General features: G+C 47.1%; 1 protein-coding gene across 4 annotated transcripts in view; it reads right to left on the bottom strand.

Moving 5' to 3' along the window:
* The window catches only part of zbtb46 (zinc finger and BTB domain containing 46), a 61447-nt gene that overhangs the window by 4425 nt on the left and 35611 nt on the right, over nucleotides 1-21411 (bottom strand). For 3 of the 4 annotated variants that reach the window (XM_041945898.1, XM_041945899.1, XM_041945900.1), the window contains exons 4-7: nucleotides 11460-11741; nucleotides 6478-6818; nucleotides 4004-4046; nucleotides 198-3882 (exon numbers count right to left, since the gene is read on the bottom strand). In XM_041945898.1, the coding sequence (XP_041801832.1) occupies nucleotides 3110-3882; nucleotides 4004-4046; nucleotides 6478-6818; nucleotides 11460-11741 (1439 nt within the window). In that variant the 3' untranslated portion in view covers nucleotides 198-3109. The other variant, XM_041945901.1, reaches the window with a different exon arrangement.

The following is a 21411-nucleotide window of genomic DNA, read 5'->3' as shown; positions in this document are numbered from 1 at the left end:
GCACTCACCAGCGTGTGCCTCTTCATGTGCTCCCGTCTAGTGAACTTCTTGCCGCAGATTTCACAGGGGTAGGGCCTCTCACCGGTGTGGGAGCGCATGTGCCTCTTTAGGATGCACTGGTGCATAGCAGAGAAACTGCAGTAGGGGCACTTGAACTTTTTACGGATCACCGTGAAGTCATTCACTGTGGAGGCAGAAGGAGGGAGGGAAGGAGGGATGGCGGAGAGGAAAAAAAAAGAAGGGGGGAGAAAAAAAAGATTAGCGTTGAATGAAGCTCGTTTAAATAAACCGAGACGTCACTTTTCAGTTATTACATTTAATTAGCGGCATGGTCTAGAAATGTACCATCAATTCCCATGGCCACCCCAATCCCAGTCAAAGCTACAGTTGCCCTGGCAACAGCTCTTCCTCCATACTAAAGCAATAAAGGCAAAGAGCTACTATAAACACGACACAACAGTCAGTCTGCCTTACAGTAGTTGCTCTAGAAGGTCTCTGCTATGGACAGCAAAAACACAGACAGAAAGACAAACACAGACAATGACAAGGAGGCTGAAGGTTGGGAAATTAAATCACACACACAGGAGGAGGCTTCGGCAAGAAAATAAACAAATAAATAAATAAATACAAACAAACAAAAAACAACTAATGTTAATACCATGTCCCAATCTTGTGTAGAGGTCTGGTAAGCCAATTATCTCAAGGTCTAGACTTAAATGGTAAATAAGCCAGGTGAAGGGCATCCAAGCAAACAGATTGTGTGTGTGTGTGTGTGATGCGTGTGTGTGTGTGTGTGAGAAACTTTACAGTCAAGGCATACAGTGTATGACCCTGAGAGATCAGGACTGGATTTATGAGCAGACAAGCACAGCACACACTACTGTACACATCTAGTGTTCATAAAGGAGGGAGGGTCACACACACAGTTCAGGGTTATAAGCTTTAAGTGATACAATATAATTACCTCCATCTGCAAACCGACTTCTGCTCTGATTAAACACTCGACAGCACAAAAACATGCAAGTACACATCAACTGCGCAACACATTTGAGCATCTTATTCACATTTCTTTGCGAGCGGCATTAAAATGCAACGTGATTGTGTGATTATGCACCTGACACAGACTAAAAAGATAAAAACTACTGAGAAGTTTCCACGTTTTTTCCCAACACAGTTTAATTACAGCGTAAAAACTACAAGCAGAACGTCATTCTGTTTAGAAAAGTACATATCTGTGTACAGTACATGGGTGTTTCTAGAATGAGAGCTCTTTCAGTATTTACAGCAACACATATTCAAAAAGTCCAAAAAATGCCACACAACAGCTGTACAGCATTTCTCCTCAATGGCTGGCTCTGCAGAGTTCCTGATTAGTTCCTGACTTCTCTGAGCCTGCCAGTCTGTTTCAGCTGCTGGCGAGGACAGAGTGTGCTACCTGAGAAATGGGATTTTGCATTAGAAGGGATTTGGCATTTGGGAGTTCCCTGTATATACACACATACATAACAGCAAGGGGACATATTCCCAATAGACACCAATACTGCTTTTATTGAGCACATAGAAATTACCGTTCTATGTGCTGCGAGCCACTGTGGAATATTAGAGGGAAACACAGGTGGATGTCTTCCCTATGGGTATAGTATTCACAGTATGGGTGTACACAATAAACCTTTATAAAATGGGCTGTATCGAGAAATATCTTGGTTTATAGTTGCAGGGTTTGGGAATTTGGCAGAAATTGGTGTGAATTTACATTAGCAATGAATTCGAAGCCAGTGTTTGTTCCAGTCTCCTGCGGCTCTCCACACCACCCTCCACCTCACTCTGCCACCATCTCCTTCATTCCTCTCCTGCATTTTCCCACTTGTCTCCCATGATCCCCACATTTTCTACCATGCGCTCACAACCACACCATTATCCGTCTGCAGCAGTGACATCACTAAGCTCATCTGGTTTAAAGGGCGTGTGCCCCTCCGTCCCCATTTCCTCTTCACATGAGGGGTCAGGGGTTAAGAGGGGCCGGAGCCGTGAAGGACCAATTACTGTCCAGCTCCAGCCACACTCATCCACTAGAAGACTTACAGATCTGGGACAGAGGAGATGGACACAGAGAGAGAAAGAGAGAGAGAAAATGACACCACCCAACCCCCATCTGAGCTGTAACTGGTCTATTGTTTTAGCTGGCTTTGTCTCGTTCGGCACATCCCCTCCATCTGCACTGATCTGACAGCGCTGACTGAAGGTAATCATGTCAGACTGATAACTGAGGACAAGCTTCTACACCATCGGAGGTGGACCTGTGATAGAATTACTTTGTTGTTGTTGTTTTTTTTTATCTATGAGTTGCAGTTGAAAAAAAAAGCAGCTACAATATTTTTATCCATATTCCATCAAGTTACGTCCTAATTCTTCATATCTGTTGAGTTGCACTACCACTGGCAACAGAGAGAATCTGATTCGGGTGTCAATTCTGCTCTGCAGTTCTACAAAGCTCCTGCAGGTGGTGTGGTTGTGTGTGCTGTGAGCCACAGTGAAGCCTGGCATGTATGAACTGTGTCTGAGTGTCTTTGTGCCCGTAATGCAGGGGTGGACACAAAGATAAAGATCTCCCTGCCTAAAAAGGAGAGAAGAGTTTAGTCAGACTGGTGACTGGCGACAGAAAGCCAGACAAGTGGTTTAGGTCTGGGAGGCGTAAAGACGCACCCCCGTCTCTCTACCCGGCACCGCAACGGAGAGCAATTCACCTGCTCATGGGTCCAGTCAGTGCTCAAACTAAAAATATTTACAAATCTAAAGATCATTAAAAATAAGGGTCAGTTGCTTAAACAGAGCAGCTTTGCATAGCAATTTTGCACTGATATGTAAGCTGTCAGTTCATGTTAGATCACCTGTTAAAAAAATAACAGAATTCCATTAAATTTAACAAGTTGTAAAAAAAAAAAAAGTGTCTCTAGGTATTCATAATCATGTCAACAGACATTATAAAAGGAGCTCTTCCCTTGTCAGTGCAGACACCACAGAGCATTTTTGGCATGTACGTACAACACATACTCTGCTAATTAATGGGTATGAATGTGTTTACATAAGCCTGAAGCCTCTAGTTCCAGTCTCAATTTTCCACATTGATACTGAGATTATGATTCTCCACTTTCATCTCTTGAGAAAGTCGCCACAGTGAATCTATAACCCCACCCTGAGACATTTCCATCCCAGCGCCGCCTCCCAGTACAGCTCCTGGCACTGACCCCACCTGGCAGCACACTTTGACATGTGTCGCCAGGTTTTTCTGGGTGCTAAAAGCCTTGGCACAGGCAGGGCAGGTGTACCCTCTCTCTTTGGAGTGCACAGAGGACAGGTGCCTGTGCAGGTCTGTGCGGTCTCTGAAGTGTTTCAGACAGTACACACACTGCATTAACTTCTTCTTGAAGTGGATGGTCTTTTCGTGTCGGTCCGCGTTGGATTTGAGGGTGAAGCTGGCGGGGCACTGGGAGCAGAGGTAGCGTGCCGGCGCTGGCTCGGCCACTGCGGGGCGGTAGAGAGACTGGTGGTAGTGGAGAGGCTGGGACTGGGTAGGCTGCTGGTGCTGACCCTGCATGCTTGGCCAGTCCAGGGACAAGGCCATCAGAGACAGGGTGTGGCGGTACTCGTGTTCCCTGAGATGCTCCAGGCTGCTGAACAGCCGTTTGCACAGGGAGCAGGCGAACCCCTGTGAGGGCCAGGCACTGGGCTCTGGCAGGAATCTTTTCACTGACCCAACCTCTTCTCCCAGTACCCTCAGCCCTTTAGTCCCTCTGCCAGCCACGGACACTGACGCAGGCACAGTCAAGCCACCAGCACAGCCCTCCTCGCCCATCTGATCCCTCTCGACAGGAGACTGGTCACCTTCCAAGGCCGAGATAGCGAGAAGGAGAGTGAGAGTGAAAGTGAGAGAAATAGATAAGGCACAAAAAGTACTCTCTCTTAAGTTATCTGGACGTGACCGCTTTCAAAGCCTAAGCCATACCTGTGCTGTATTCTTTCATGTCTTCTTTGTCTGCGACGCCCTCCTGTAAGCACAAAAAATCCCGTTATGGCACACACACACATTTATAGAGTCTGTATGGAATGTTGTCTGGGCATGCAGGAGGCAGGCAGGTGAGACAAGCTGTGAAGACAACCTTTTTTTTAACACGTATGAGAAACACAGAGGAACAAAGGCATGAAAACAGAAAAAAAGAAGACGAGAAAACAACAGATCAGAATGATTTGAAAACAAAAAGGTTCATTTCAAGATTAGCAAGCAAACACAGAAAATGTCTTGTAAATAGCTGACAGTTCCGGGTTGCTACAGCTGTCCTACGAGACACAAGAATGAGCAGTTAGGTTGATCTACAGTCTTCATAATGTCAACCGCCTGATACTCTACATACTCATACAGTAAACCACCCCTTGGGTGTTAGCGTGGTGCACCAAACACCTGCATTCTCCCTTTTCTCTCATCTACATCCCATGTAAACTACACCTGCTACTAACATGCGTCTTGGGTGAGCCGATCATACGTGTGCAGCTCTAAGTGCAAGTCTGAATGCGCCCAACGATGCAGTGGGGACACACTGAGATCCGATCTCTCAGACCACATTCGGAAGAGGTCTGGGCCATGTCGAAGGACCGCCTACTCAACTGACGTCCTCTGCGTAAGGACACACAGAACACGCTGTCTGGTTTCCATTTGTTTCACTATGTGTTCGGCCTTTCTTACCAGCCAAGATAAGCAGCAGATGTTTGTCTGATTTGTCTGATTGACTGATTTCACAATTTAACTAATAACTGCAATATCCCCAGACTCCCTTAAAAAATCGCACAATTTTGAACTTTGTTGAGTGAGGAGAAATGTAATCCACTTTGCAAAAAGGCTATGGCAATTTTTTTAATAATTCCTGCCTTCTTGTAAATTTGGCATAAAATGCAATACATTAAGTTGTTTCTTCACTATCCACTTGTCCAGGTGTCGCTGCACCGGCCTGTCAGCTACTCTGTTACCAGTTATACAAAATTTATGAACGAAAACAACATTTTTAACGGCCAGCATGTCAAATTTGACCAATACAGTAACCAATATAGTCTCCTTCTTTGTCACCTGTGGAGAAAGTCCCCAGACCCCATAAAAAAATCACGCAATTTTTTTTTATTGTTACGTTAGGAGCAACTTAATAAAGTTTTTGAAATGCAGTCTGCGACGAATTCATAACTTAATGTGAACAATGCATGTGTTTGTCGCAGTACGTTGGTTGCTAAAGTTGTGCTGCTGCGCTGATGAAAAACAACGACGCATTTGGTTTTTGCAACAGGAAGTGATGGACATGTTTATTTGCATACTCGCTCGAGACGCCTGTGGGGACGCATTGTAATGCCAGGTGTGAACTGACATACTCAGAGCTGTCCACTTCTGATCGGATCACCAGGGATGCAAGTTAATGCTCTTTCCTCCATCTACTCCATGCTCCTGCCATTCCTTCACCCCCACCCATTTCCTCGGCCCTTACACTCCACCTCCTCCTCCTCCTCCTCCTCCTCCTCCTCCTCTCTAAGAACAGAACACCATGCACTGGGCAAACAGATGGCTTGTCCGCAGAGATAGGGAGGCTTGTTGGGAGGCAGGTCCACTGAAATCAAATGCTGCTCCTAAATGCTCACCAGAATACACACACGGACTGGCACAAAACTCACATCCACACATGCTCATACTGCCATGCTCACACACACGCCCACACACATACACACACATACACACACACACATACACACACACACCGAACAGAACAAACAATTTCCTGGGCTGTGAGAGCAAACCTCTCATTGTCTACTTGTATTGATTCTACTCAGTCTCATCTCACTACCTTGCCCGTTATCTGCCATCTCTACGCACACGCTGCCATTGTGACTAGATGTGTCATCTCTAATGTAACCATTACAAACTACATTACCGCTAATGCTGAGCAAAGACTCCTGACATGGCGGTGAATTCGGGTCTAGCTATATTAAAAAAGATTATATGAAAAGGGAGACAAGAGTGAGGAACTGGAAATCTGAAAGGAAGAGAAAGCAAACAGAGCACACAGAAAAGAAAGACAAACAAAAGAAACAGCACTTCTTCTCTGGTGTGGGAGGAAATATGCCAGATTCCACACAGAGAATGAGATACAGAGAGGGGTTGAGAGATGTGCTTGTGTGTAAAAAAGACTTCCCAATGATGAAAAATAACCCCATTAACCTCCACTTCTCCTCATGAAAAACCCACAGCCCCACCCTCCCACCACGACGCCGGCCACTTTCTATTCTCCATCACCTCAACCCCCCTCAGTGTGTTTGCAGGAACAGGGTGAAGCTGCCCCCTGGATGCTTATCTCCACTCACTCTTACAAACTTTTATCTAAGTGGAGGAGCGCTACCCAGACAACAGCCTCTGCCCTGGAGACGAGCCAGGCTCTGTGTGCTTACCTCGGGCAGGGTGGAGGGCTCCAGGCCCTCGGGGTTCTCTTCCACTTCCATGTCCAACCCTTCTGAGCGCAGCGGGGCTGCCCCAGCCCGCAGACCGGGGGACTCCAGGGGCCGAGGCTCAGAGGGGTGCAGTGGCGTGGGTGGAGTGGGTGGGCAGTATGCTGATGTTGATGATGGCGGTAGTGGTGGTGGTGGTGGTGATGGTGGAAGATGAGGAGGAAGAAGAGGAAGAAGAGGAGGAGGAGGAGGAGGAGGAGAGGAGCCAGCCCCCTGTTTGTTATGAATAGTGGCCCCCGTGGCCCCTGGCCGGAGCGTGCTGCAGCAGTTGTTGGAGCGGAGCCCTGAGGAGCACAGGAAACGAGTCTCACCCACCCACTCACGTACAACTGCAACTCTGCTAGCAGCTGGCCACCAGAACACAACGGGAGAGAGTGGGCAGGGGGGCACACAGAGGCTGCCAGTGCTACACTATCAAACACTATGGAGAGGGGGAGGAAGAAAAACTCTGAAGTTTCACTTTCCACCAGCCGAGGGGAAAGGGTTAGGGCTTCTCTTCTCTCGTTCTCTCTCTTTTTCTTTCGCTCCTCTGCTCTCCTTCTCCTTCCACCCACATGCGTGCGCAGAGGATGGCAGCGTGTGTGTGTTTTGTGAGAGAGTGTGCATGTGCTGTGTGAGTGAGTAAAATGCATATATGGAGAGGGCTTGAGGATCCTCTGTAGCGTGGAGGGAGATTGTTTTGGAGAAGAGCCATCTTGCAGCTCAAGTGAAGACTTTTTGTACACGCAGGGTAAAGGACGACCACATCGACCACGTAAGATGTTTACCAGCAACAAGTTAAGGCAAATTTCCACTCCTTTCACTCTCCATAACTATTCATACACAAGCTTTTCTCTGCTGTGTTAATATCACTATTCTCTGCTATTTAGAGTGCATCTCCGCTCTTACAGTGCATATGAATCAACGCTTAAAGTGCAGGTTGCTCTGAGAGTGTGTGCATACGGGTATGTGCGAGCGTAGGCAGCGTTTTGGGGAATGTCTCCGGAGCTATGCAGTGGGTTAGCCATTCATTGCCCTCCTCTGCACAACGGACAGAATCACACAACCATGAGGCTCGACCGTGGACGGATTCCTGGAATGTTAAACTACCGCGCCCGACACTCCCCACTCCCACTTACTGAGAACACACACAAATGCTTAACTCCCCATCTCCTTTCCCCCACCCCCAGCAGTGACGGGAGGAACAACACCGAGAGACAGAGAGTAACGGGATGAGCTGCAGGTGAGAGGGGGCAGCTCATTAACAAACGGTGCTCCGGACACTTCTTTGGAAAGAAACTACGTCGACGGGGTTAAACAGCCTTGTTTCAAGGCTCTTGACGAAGTCCAACATACGACTGTAATTTTTGCAATCTTGTCTCACTGACTTTAATATTGCAGTCGTGTCTGGCAGGCTGTAAAGAATACAAATAACAGCAGGCTGACTCACTGCAAAGAGACAAGAGTAAAAGAAACAGAAAGAAGAGAAACACATGAAGGTAGAGTAACTGAATTACTTTAACGCAGAATCGCTGCAGAGGAACTACAACACAACGCGCTCCCTCTCCTCCACCTGCCACCACAGCGGGGTCAAGACCTATTAGGTATTATTGTTGTAAGGTGATTGACCAGTTGCCATCAACTAATTAACTAAAACTTGGTAAGTCTGTTAGGAAGAAATAGCCAGATAGGATTGCCGTTCTTCATGACTCCATGGCGGAAAGGCCCTGTTAACAATAACAATAACCTCAGGACAGTTTTAATTTCCTTTTATTGTTTTAAAAAATATGATGGATGGTCGTAGAGATGTTTGGAAAAATTCCTAAAACTTTATATATAAGTGGATTAGGTGACCTTTAATGGAAAATCCCAGAGCCAAAATGAAGGTTATTACCATTTCCTCTATCAGTAAGTACCCTTGCATTAACCCTTCCTGCTCTTTCCTCCCTCTTGCATTTAAAAAGGGAGGCAGAGGGTATGGCATTGCCATGTGGGGTCCACATTTTAAATGTGAAAAGTCTCTTGCGCCGGATTGACAAAATGTGTGTCACAATCATAAACAAAAATCATCAAACCTCTGGAGAGCAGCTACAGTACAGGGTGAGTCAATTTTAAAAAGTAGATGTGAAGTGATGAGAGCAGGCAGTGGAGAGAAAAGTTCAATAATGTCAGTATGATCCCTGTAGTTAATTGGATGTTCTTTGCAGCCGGTACGCGGTGGCAGTGTGGACAGGTGCGCAGGGATGGTCCGGCAAAATCCATTGTCTGGCATTGATTGTCTGACGCACAAAGGGGTAGCGGGGCCAAATCCCAATGATCTTAATTGGATTCGGGAGGTTGATTGACATACAGACTGGTTCCACTGTATTTTGGCATTCCACATGCTAGGAGGACGTAGCCCGTGCCCCATGCAAAGGATGGCGATGAGAGAGAAAGCCGCGCATTTGAATCGCAAGCCCTGTCAACAAGGCGGGGGTCAGTTTGGACTGCTGGATGTAAAGAGAGAGAGGTATTCATTGGTTAAACTGTAACATTGATTCTCAGTTTGGGCTGATTTTGGATGTATGAATCTTTAGGAGAAACATGTTTTATTAAACAGTCAATTATACAGAAAAGAGAGAAGGCGAGAAGGAGGAAGAGGAGGAAGAGGGAGGGGGAGACAGAAGCTCGAAGTCAAGGCCTTTTGCTGATACTCAGTGGTCTCTCTTGAATTGGGCCAGGTGACCTTGCTCTACCTCCTCTCTGCCTAGATCGATACTTTCCCAGGATTTTAAACCAGCATACTTTGATGCTCCACAGCTGAAGTAAAAGAGGGGGAAAGAGACAGGAGAGAGACAAATAAGGAGGAGCTGCAGGAGCCGGCCAGAAGGGGAGGGAGAGCGTGAGGGATGAGTGTTAAGGAGGGGTGAAGGAGAAATAGATGGAGGGAAGGAGGGAGGGATGGATGGCGTGAGGGGGAGTACAGGAGGGAAAAAGGACAGGAAGGATGTTAAGCAGGGGTGAAGGAGAAGCAGGGAGGAGAACGGGGGGAGGGGGAATAGGGCTGAATGGAGGGAGGGAGGGAGCAGCGATCTGTCAAACCATGCAGACTTATCCTCCGCCCAGTAATCTGAGGTACAGTGTTTGTTTATTTTCTGTCCTCATTTAGACACAGGGACAGACCCGGGGAGGGAGGGGAGGTTGTTGGCCATCTCGACAAGCCCATTTCCCTCACCCCTATTGTGTAGGGAATTCAAAATAGGGTTCGGCTAACCAAAAACCTCCTCGAGGTTTCTTCTGCGACAACTGAAATACAGCTACAAGACTCATTCAACATGTGTTTTTTTTTTCTATGCTGGGAGCAAATGATTAACACTCAGTGAATTCTCTAAATTTTCTATTCATATAGTCAAGGCTGGGTGTATCTATAAAGTGTGAGTGTGTATCAAAAAGCCTCTTCTTCTCTTTTCTGGAGCTTGTGAGGCTGTCTATCTGTGCTGTGACAGCATCTGAATCTCCTCTTTAAGCCAACAGAAACATCTCAATCCCACACACTTAACACTTGCACAAAAGGGGTGATGTGATGTGACGTGCGTTTGCGAGCGCGAATGTGCAACTGCGAACGTGTGTTTTGGTCTATTCAGTCTCGGCCCGGTCTTTTATTTTGTAGGTGAGTGGGGCTCAACTCAAAAGGCACGACTGCGCTCGGAGTTGTACCCTTCCTTTGCTTTTCTTCCGCTCACAAAGACAGGCAGAACCAGGGACAAAAGATCCAATTACTAGCCAGTAAAAGCAAAGAAAACACAAACACACGAGCTGCGCACACACACACACACACAAAAATGTGCCCACGCGGACACGGACTCAAGCAAATATACGCTCACGCTGGCACACACACAGAGACACACACATGTAGACACGCTGACAGTTTAACACCCTCACTGAAGGCAAAAAAACTGACTGAACGAAGAAAAAAAATCTCTTGGTAACGTGGGCAAATTAAGCACAAATAAGAAAGTTTAATATTGATATGATTAAAGGATGGTCAAAGGAGCTGATATAAGAGTTATTATTATTACTATTTATGTGGTGAGATGTTCAAAGAAGGGAGGACGGTTGTTGAAGGTTTAACGCAGGTTGTGCCCTCATGCATAATCACAAAAATATGAAATTTCATGGCAAACAAACACTTAAGTGAAGCTTCAATTTCTACAGTTTGTTGTATTTGACCTCACGTGACACATCTTTCCATCACGATTCAACGTCTCACCGCCTTCCTTTGGGGATACAATTTTAAAAACACTGCTTATTTTGAAGGCGCTTTTAGCAGGATGCAGAGGTGTGCGCCATCGTGGAGCAGAGCACATTGCTTCATCATTATTGGCGCAGAAGTACAGTAAGTAAATAATATCTGAACAGTTGCTGCAGTTCTGTTGTGTTATTTTGCTGCTGTGAAATACAGCCGCAGACCCACTGATACGCACAAAGAAACTGTCACATAAAACCAAACAAATTTTCTCACGACAGCGAGAGCGATCCCAGCAAAATGTTCTCTCACTGAGTCACTGCTGACTAGTCATCGCTGGCAGTGCCACACAAACCCTTTACACACTCAAGTGGCACCACAGACACACACACACACACACACACACACACACACACACACACACACACACACACACACACACACACACACACACACACAAGCATGCATGCATTCAGAGTTATCCAGATACAGTGGCTGATGAGGGAAAATACTCTGCAGAGGAAGAGGATACTCGTGTCAAAAGCGGTCAAGCCTGTATGTTTTATGTCTCGCAGGTGACCACATGAGCAGGTACTCGAAAACAGTGGAGTCCGTGCAGTTCGCGTGCACCTGAGTTGTAAATTATAATGAGGCATGTGGCTGGCTGGGTGTGTGCGTGTAACAATCAGTGTGAGTACAGTGTTAGTAAATAGTGACTTACAAGACAGGGAGTGTCCTCCTTTGGGCAGGTACTCGTACAGCAAGGGGTTATCATCTCCCATCATCTCAGCCCGCAGCGACAGCAGGCTGTTCTTACTCATCAGCGCCGCCTTCAGATTGGCTACAGATGAGATCGCTCCGCCCCCGGCTCCTCCCCCGGCCTCCTCCGATTCGCTGGGACCCAGGTAGCTGGGCTCTGTGGTGAGAGCCTCTTCCTGTTTGAGGAAGAAGTCGAGGCGTTCCCCGCGGCTGTCTGAGCTGTTAGGTTCGGTCACGTCTGCCCCTGCATAGAGATGAAGTAACAGAGGATGGGTTAGGCCCTTCTGTCCATCTGCAGCCATAACTGATGAACGTTAAAATGTTATTTTTTCTTTCAAAACAACACCAACTAAAGCAGGGAAATTCAAGTGGGTGGTAAGGGACAATGCCTCAAAACATTCCACACAGCACTGTCTTAACTTAATTTTAGGGATTACATGCTTCTCTCTAGGCTGAAAATCCTGCCACTCTTGGATTTGTGAAACCCTTTCAAAGGGGATAAAAAGGGGACGGTGGTCAGACTAAAAATCCCTAACGCTGAATAGTTGTTGTTTTGTAAATTTAAAGATTTCACCCGACAGTGATAGCAGCTTGAGCGAAAACACAAAAAAACCACAGTGTATTAAAACAATTCTTCCTCTCAGCCGAGTCATCGCTTACACCCAGTGTTTTCGGTTGCAACTACCAACACGTCACCGCTCTGAATCATCTCTCTCTCTCCTCAACTCCCTAACACACCTCATCATCACCAGTCAACAAAAATACAGGGAGATCATAAGGAGACAGTAAGAGAGAGAAAGGCAGGAAGGCAGACACGCTGTGTGTGTGCGTGTGCGTGTGCGTGTGCGTGCGCGTTATGTCTGCATGAGTGTGTTTAGCCGTCAGTGTCGTTGAAAGCAGAGTGTGTAGAGAAGCTGTCAGCAGCAGACATGTCGCTGGAGGTTCCACTGTAGATCTACAAGACTGTCAGACCACACTGCTGACGACAGCTCCGCTCAATGCAGACACACACATGCAAACACACACCCATGCAAATACGGACGCAAAAACACACTTTCATTGCCTCCTAATTGACATTTAACTGATGACAGGTTGCTTTCTCTAACAAAGACTTAGACTCAAACACACACCACGCACATCGCCAGGCTTAGAGACTTTGAAAGAATGGCTTGTCTACACCTAAAGCAAACACACGCAGACTTCTGCTAATGCAGACTTGTGAGGTGCCTTAAGGGGCGGGGGGTAGGGGGGTCGGGGGGTGGGTGTGGGGGGCTGTGTGTGCATAATTACGTGTGATTGTTCTGGACAGAAACCTTCTGACATCCTAATATATAAGTCTACCGTTCCACAAAGCCCATGCAGTGACAGCTGAAATCACACTTAAAGCTAATGGGGAATAAACAAAGTGAAGACAAGAAAGAGGGGTGACGCGGGGGCGCGGAGAACACACGCGGGGTGGAGGAGAAAGAAAGAGTGGAAAAATACAATGGGAGCAAGAGAACAAAACAGCCCTGTTGTCCATTTTAACTACAGTCAGGTAGTGCTAAGTGTTTCCTGTGCAGCCCGGTGCTCATCTGCTGCAGGGGGAGTCAAGGTGACAGAGACAGTAGTTTGCCTCCACGTCTGGAATACCGATGGGCATGCAGCCTCTTCACAGCCTACTGGGTCAGTGTTGACCACTCTGTCTCTCACACACACACACTGTCAGTCATTTTTCATGCTCAGTATAGATAAATGATCACAGATCAGATGGATGGATACACGCTCTGTATGCACGGTCGCACATACACTCATAGATCTGAAAGGTGTAGAGATGCGAGTAAGATATTGAGGACGGGCGAGAAGGAGATGGGGCGCGACAGATAAGAGTGACATACATACGAAGTAATCAGCAGCCATCAAACTACTTGCAGACACAGAGGAAGATATAAAAAGAGGAGATAAAGTAGGAGGAATGAAGAAAGAGGAGAGGAGGCATGGATAGAAAGAGAGAGAAAGGAAAAAAAAGAAGGCAGGGGAGTGCAGAAGCGGGGGTGTAGAGCTGTGGAGGAAGATACACACAGAACACACACGCATGCATCCACGCACAACCCCGGCCCCACCCGCGCACACACACAAACACACACAAAGTTAATTAAGGAGGGGGTGTAGGGGTTGGCGCAAGGGGCATGAGGTGCAGGAATTCATTAGAGCTCTGCCCCCTCCTTCAGTGGGCAGCCCAGCAGCCACAGGAGTCAATCAATAACATAGATCTGCTGTGGGCCAACAACAAACACGCACACATGCACAAAGACACACACACACACACACACACACACACACACACACGTGCACGTATGCGGAGAAAGGAAGGGCAGACAAATGGAAGAAGAGGAAGCGAAGGGGAGAGAGAGAAAAGAGGGTCACCTCTGACCCCCATCTCCCTCCACTCATCTGTTCATTGGACGAGCGAATGACCCCTGACCACTTTTCCCAGCATCCCCTGGACACGTGCATGTACAGATGGAACATGTCCGCCCTCCTCACAGTCATACAGTTACAACGCTTCAGTCACACACGGCAGATAAAACGCTGCTTCGCGACTTCCTCGCGCATCACACCCAAAAAAAAAAAAAAAAAAATCCTGAAAACATGTGGCGTTAATATCTGTGTTTTATACGTTAGCTCGCTCCGTCCGCTCCGTCCTGCTGACACACTCTGCCGGGCGACATACAGTGTCCTGCTTTCTGGGGATTTAACCGCATTTCCGAGACTATGCGTGAGATATTAGAAATTAGTATTCAGCTGACCACAAACAGGCTTTCGCGCCAAATAATCGGAATATACTACATAATCCTCCTTCACTTATGTAAGCTTTATCGGGCCCCACATAGCTGGTGTGTTACTTAAACCTCATCCTGTTCCGACAGATAAAATCATTTACCACACCAGAAACAGTCGCACCTAATCCCGTGCACGCAGCTTATGGATTTCATCATACGTGTGCCGGGTTTTGCTGAGGATTTGTAGACACACATATTGTGGCGTCTTTCAAAGGCAATAGGTTTATCTGGAGTTCTAGAGACACTGTGGTTACATCATTCCTTTGTGCACATATGCTGAGTGTTAATGGTTGTCATGAGACAACCTATGAATTTCAATGGCAAGGGATATGGCTTTCAATCGCATGGTCAGATACAAAAAAACAATAGCGTTTTTCCTCATCTTTTTTTTCCCCTCCTTTCTTCTGCCTTTACAGTGCAGCGGTCTCTGTACAGTGAAGGGAATTTTCATTTTCCCCTTCATAAAAGAGTCCGAATAATTTAGATTTCTGCTTTCTGAAGAGATCCTCCGTTTAATTTGGTTGCCATGGTAGCCGGGCACCCTTGGCTTCAACATTTATGCTAAATAAAACCCCCTTTTAAAAGGAGAGACAAATATGTGGAAATGGTGGTTCTCTTTGTTCATGTGTGTGTTTGCGTTTGTGTGCGCGTGCATGTGTGTGCGTGTGTGTGCACGCGTGAGCGATGCTGCAAGCTATGTGGGGGCTTGAGTGGGAAAAAGCACAGGCGGAATAAGACTGGTCTGTGGAATAAAAGATGTGTGTGTTGAACTATACTTCAAATGTGTTGTGAGGGATACTGCATTTATCATCCATTGAGAGAGTTACAGCTAATGGATACAAGATACAGTTTTATGTGCTGTGGTTGGAGGCTGCACTGTATATCTGAGTGAAGTGTGTGTGTGTGTGTTTCACAAGGGGAGTTGTGTTATTAGAGAGCACACTTTGACGCAGTAAAGAGGAGGAGAGGGAAGGCCTGAAAAGGGAGGGAAGGGTCAGCTGACCTGGTTTGACCTCTGATCTTCTGTCCTGATTGTGCTCAAGGAGTGTGTCCGTGTGTGTGTGTGTGTGTGTGTGTGTGTGTGTGTGTGTGTCTCAACAAATGCCTCCTTCCCTTCTAAACGAAGGCAAGCACTGTTGTGAGAGGGAGTTTCCATTTATAAAAAAATAGAGGTTTTTGATAAATCAATGGCAGAATAAACAGAAATTGAGATACACGCGCTACTTGCGTACACACACATGACCTGGCTGTTGATGGACACACTCCTTTAACACCTCCAGTCACACACACACACACACACACACACACACACCACGCCTTCAAATCAACAGAGACAGTAGCCAAACACAATGGAGAGAAAAAGTCCAGGGTGGTTAAGCAACGAGTTACTGAGGCTTGTCGACCACAAGAGAGCTGTCAGAGAAGAAAGTAGGGCTTGTGTGCATGTTTGAGTATGGGAGTGCAAACAAAAGAGAAAGACTCTCTCACTGTGTATCTTTGTGTGTGTGTGTATGTGTGTGTGTGTGTGACAGGGAAAGACACAGAAAGAAGCCTTGCCCCAAGTCGGCCTGGTTAATGGCTCGGCCAGCCCGGGGTTGAAAAGGACAAGGCACTACAAGAGCGATGTTGTCACAAGACTCCGTCGACGCGACATTACAGCGACATGTTTCCAAACGAGAGAAAGCAAGTCCCTCCTTCACCTTTTTTTTTTTTTTTTTACAAACAGCTCCGCACACTGTACATGTGATTAGTGTGTGTTTGTCCTGGTGTGGACAAAGAGGGGAGGGAAGGTGGAACTTGCTTCCTCAGCATGCCAGAGTTTGAGAGGGTAAAAAAGTAATTTCAGCCGAGAAGGGGGAGTGAGGCACTAAAACAGCTCAAGAATTCAGAGGCAATTTAAAAAGCAGTGTGGGAGAGGGGAATGAAAAAAATGCTGGGTTAAAAAGGAGGGAGGATGGAAAGTAAAAGAGGTTGTTATTCTCTCTCTCTCTCTCCCTCTCTCTCTCTTTCTCTCTGTCTTCCTCTCCCTCACTTGCTCTCTCTCGCTCTCTCTGTTGTTTTTAGGGACTAGCCGGGCCACAACCTCCAGGAGAGATAGGGAAGGGTGGGTGGTGGTGGTGGTGGGGTGTGTGTGTGGATAGGGAGGGCAAGCATAAATCAAGCAGAGCCTGAAGGCTTTAGAGGAGGGAGGGACAGAGGGAAGAGAGTGGTAAAAGACAGGGAAGAGAGAGAGAGAGGGAGATGATGGTGCTGGTGGTGATGGTGGTACTGCTGGGGGCTTGGAGAAAAAGAGAGAGTGTGGGTGGAGGGGAGGAGAGGAGAGAAGAGGAGCACAGCGATTGCAAGAGTGGTGGGGTGAGAGGTGGACGGTGGGGTGATGGAGTGTGGGTGGGTGGGTGAGTGAAGGGGGAGTGAGGAGAGGTGAGGGGGAGGTTACAGAGGCTGTGGGAGGGAGGGAGGGAGGCTAGTGACGGTGAGCAAGTGAGTGTGTAAGAGTACAGTAAGCCAGCTAAATTTGAAAATGCATATTTTTCTCTACGTTTTGGCCGACTGTCAACAAAACGCTGCTTTTCACAAACAGAACGGTAGTGAGTCTCAGAGCAGCGGCTGTGTGCACGCTCAAGAAATAGTGTTGCACGTACAAAAGATGAGACACGAGCAGGAGGGCATCATATTGGGATGTGAAGCCTTTGTTTACGCCATTATCTCAGTAACAATACAGTCACCTGTCGTCAGGCGTCGCTACGTTTACATTTTGTAAAGCTGGAAGTGGCTTGGGTTGGTTTGGCCCTCATCTGCTTCCTGGTTGATATACTGTGCTGTTTAAAAGCCGGGTCACACCAGAGAGTGTCCACGGTCTGTAGCAGGCTAACTGTTAGCGCGCTGAGCGTGAAACTCTCAGATTTCAGGCTCTTACACCACACATGCCTTCTGTCACACTAACTTTTCGTATTTGCTTCCTCCGATGTTGATTTTTTTCCTTCAGTTCGGTTAAGCTCAGATGGGCCAGGGCATGGTCAAGGTCAAGGCGGCCCTTTTCACCGACGGTCTGTGAATGCATCATCATCCGTGCCGAAAGGGTGCAACACAGAATCGCTGTGACGTGCATTTCGCTGCAACAGCAAACCACCAACGATTTTAAGGTCGCACCACTAACACTGCGCAAGGCTGGAGAGGGTGCAATGTTAGCCATCCCAGCTATCACAATATCTCAATTCTTTCTATCTTCTCCATACTGGGCCACTTACTCCTCTCCCCCTGGCATTTTCCTATCAGGATCATGTACCATTTCACTACAAAAAGAGCTACTGCTGAATTAGCGAGCTTGCTAGCTGTCGGTTAGTAAGCACATAAGCTTGGTCGCCAAACGGAAAATGAGCGCACACAGTTCACTGAAACGGTGCATTTATATCATTGACTCGCATTGTCTCCCAGCTGTCTGCAAACCATTCCTCTTTTGTGGAACAGTTCATACTCTGACAGAGAAGGTTAAATAAAAGTGGACTTTATTCAACTTTCTGTTTAATTCTCTCCGTGATAACTCATTTTAAATGTCAATATCACACTGTCGCGCAACAGGACATCTCAGCGCATCTGGTTAGCATTGAAGTCCGGCGATCAAATTGCTATTTTGTGCTCATTCTGACAACAGAAACAAAAAAAATGTAGGAAAAGAGAACAATTAATCCTGAGCTCCGCTGTATTAAAACACAGGACAGGTGATCAGTCAGAGCAGGAGGTGACAGACGTGTCTGTCCCACTGTTTGCCAGAAGTTGGCAGCGACGCACAGTAAAAAGGACAGCAAAGAACAGATTTATCAAGTTTCCTATTGTTTAAGTGATTCAGTGTGGAGAGATCTCGACAATCCTTTCCAAATGTAAACTGTGTTTTCAAAATTAGCCGCCCTGATGTGGACACAGTCTGAGTGAGCGAGTGAATGAGTGAAGGGAGGGAGGGAACGAGGGAGCGGTGAGTGCGTGGGGGATGGAGGATTGCAGGGCTCAAGGTAATCTGGGGAGTTAATGCAGCTTAGAGGGACTGAGAGGAGTGGGAGGGAGCTAGAGAGAGAGAGAGAGAGGGAGAGAGAGAGGGGGAGTGATGGCAGAGGGAGGGAGAATATAAAAATAATAGGGTCAGCAGGGAAAGAGAGGGAGAGAGGAATAAATGAAGATGTATCAGAAACAAAAGCCTTAGCAACTGGGGGGGGGGGTGAGAGAAAAAGAGAGAGAGAGAGAGAGAGAGAGAGTAGAGGGAGTGTAAAAGCTGGCGAGATAGGAGAGTGGAGGGGGGAGAGAGCGAGCAGAGTGAGTGTGTGAGATAAAGAGTGGGCTAATGAAAGGTAGGGTGAGGCTGAGCGAGTTGGCGGGTAGGAGGGAAGTCGAGAGAGAGAGAGAGAGAGCGGGGGAGAGGTCTGCATGGGGAAAGAATGCTGGGTGGGGAAGGAAGGCAGACACGCAGGGCTTTGTGCTAAAAGCAAAGAGAGAGAGATGGAGAGATTGGGAGAGAGAGAGGGGTTATGTCTTGGCTTTATGCACAGGGGAGGAACTGGCGAGCGGGCACGTGCCCAAAAGCCCCGTCCAGCCCGATCCAGGGTTGTATTTGAAGGGTGAGGTGGGAGAGAAAGAGAGAGAGAGGTTGAGAGGAGGGATAATGGAAAGTGGAGGAGAAAAACGACAAAGACTCTGGGTGGGGATGCTGTGCAGAGCCTGTGGGCTTTTGGTGTGTGGGTTAACGCGCTCTCCGACTCACACTGACCAGCTCAGAGGCTCGAGGCAACTAACTAGCCATAATTACTTCTTTACTGCTCCCTGGAAATGCATTTAAGACGAGTGTAACAACCAAAGTTGGCAAAATCAACACATTTCCAGCTGGACACTCTGGAGCGGATTAAAGAACAATAGACGAGAATAGGAAACTGCATGTTGAGACACATGAAATTTGAATTTGTTCGGTGAAACAGACACCAGAGGGGAAAACATGAGAGAAAACTTAAGGCCAAAGAGTAGGAGATGCGTGCAGTGGCATGTGACACACACACACACACACACACACACACACACACGCGCACACACACACATGCACACATGCACACAGAGGTTGTAATAGCAGTAATTTACCATTTCTCATATCTCATGCCTCATATCTCATATCATATCTACTTTAATTAATAACATTACAGTATCTTGCTGTTTCTCACCTTCCTGCGTTTATTTTTTTCATATATTACATTACTTTCCTTTAGCTGGCGCTTTCATCCAAAGAGACCTCCAGTAAATGCTTTTAAAACATTTAAAAGATAAATAGTCCTTCCAATCACAACCCAACAGAGTGGCAAATGATAATATAAAGCTTACGTACGCTTCTTTAAGTCACCCAAAAGTGAGCTACAGACAAAACATGCACATTAAAAAATACTCGACAGCTGGTTCAAACTAAAGGCCCGCCTCTCACTGAGCAGTTAGCCAATCATACTTCAGGATAATAGTGTGGCACTTGGGGTGGCCAATCAGATGTCAGGGGTGACCAGCGCTACTCCAGGCCCCTCTTCTGGACACGCCACTGGAAGTGTGGCGTAAATTTCGTCATCTGCTCATTTCATGCTCATGCAAAAAAAACGTTTCACCATACGGACTGTGTGCGCCGTTGCATGTCTGAGCACACAGACACCCAATGTAGGATGTGCAGACCAGTCATTTCTGTCTGCTGTTTAAAATCTTTGAAGTCTCATTTTCTCAAACATTGCCAATCCGGGGTGTCCTGATCGCCAAACGGTTCATTCCAGATAATCGCAATGTCCCCGGATGATATCAGTTGCTGCATGTTATATCTCCCTCTCTCTGCCCTTGTTTCCTGTCTGCCACTATACTATCTGGTTTTAAATAAAGGCAAAAATACTTTAAGATTCATTATCATTAAATACTTAGAATGACCCTCAGTGTGCAGAGCCCTCTTCTTTACATTAAATACTCTAAACCTGTTAGCACTGTAACATAATAAGGCAGATCAGTGCATCAGAAACATATTGTCTGACAGCAGAAAAAGGACCTCTTGTAACTCCAACGTCCTCTTTCAGTTTTGACCGTTTGACTTTTGTCGAGATGAACAAACGCTGTGCAGACTGGCCGCCCTAGAGCCCCCATCAAGTGGCTGACAGATGCACAAGAACACATGAAGACGCACACTGCAATCATGCACTAGTCACAACAGGCAAACAGAGAGCAGATGACCAGTACAAGAGGTTCCTCCACAAACAGGCAATGTCACTGTGCTCCGTCCACCGAGGGACACTCCACAGGGCGGGGAGCAGAGGGTGTTTTGTGTTCTCTATAGAGCATTAGCATGTTGTCGGGGAGCCCAGTGACCAGAGAGTACTAGAGCTATTGCCCCTCTCCCCTCTCCCTGCTCATCTCTCCCATCTTATAACATTAAGACTGTGCCTCTCTGTGCTTGTATCCTTGGCAACCTGCCTCCAACAATGGAGAGAGCTCTGGCCTCGGTATGGGAGGAGTACGGTGCCATGGAGAGGAAAAGCAAGGGCGAGGGAGATAGAGGGAGATGGAAAACTGGCAGACGGGCTGGGCATAAAAGCAGAGCGAAGGAACGAGTCGCAGCGTTTGTTGCGCACAGACGCGTGGGTCAAAATGAGGTAACAGAGCGATGGGTTAAACGGGGGAAGGAAACGAGACAGATGAGACATGGATGAGGGAGCCAAACCTGTGCAAGCTGCGAGCTTAGTGTTAGTGGATCAGTGGAGATCTGTGTCACTCTTGAGCTGATAAAAGTTGGACAGATCTCAAGATCAAGGCAGGACGGATCTGGACGTTGAACCTCACACAACTCCACGAGCCTCTCAGCAGTCCAAAGCCTGTGAAGATGCTACCGAAATAGAAGACGACCTTATTTGACACAGCTCTAGTTCCATAATCAGAGTTCTGGCACTGCAGCCAACACGGAGCTGATTGCACGCGCTCATCATGTAAATCCAAGTTTGATTTTAGGAGTTTTTATTTTCATTTTCCAGCCTGATTTAAAACTTTACAAATCCTTACAAGTGATTGATATGTTTCATGACCTCAGGACTTTTCAAACAC

This window comes from Chelmon rostratus, chromosome 10 (assembly GCF_017976325.1).
Source record: "Chelmon rostratus isolate fCheRos1 chromosome 10, fCheRos1.pri, whole genome shotgun sequence".
In the NCBI taxonomy this organism is placed as follows: Eukaryota; Metazoa; Chordata; class Actinopteri; order Chaetodontiformes; family Chaetodontidae; genus Chelmon; species Chelmon rostratus.
This window is presented reverse-complemented; position numbering and strand designations above follow the sequence as displayed.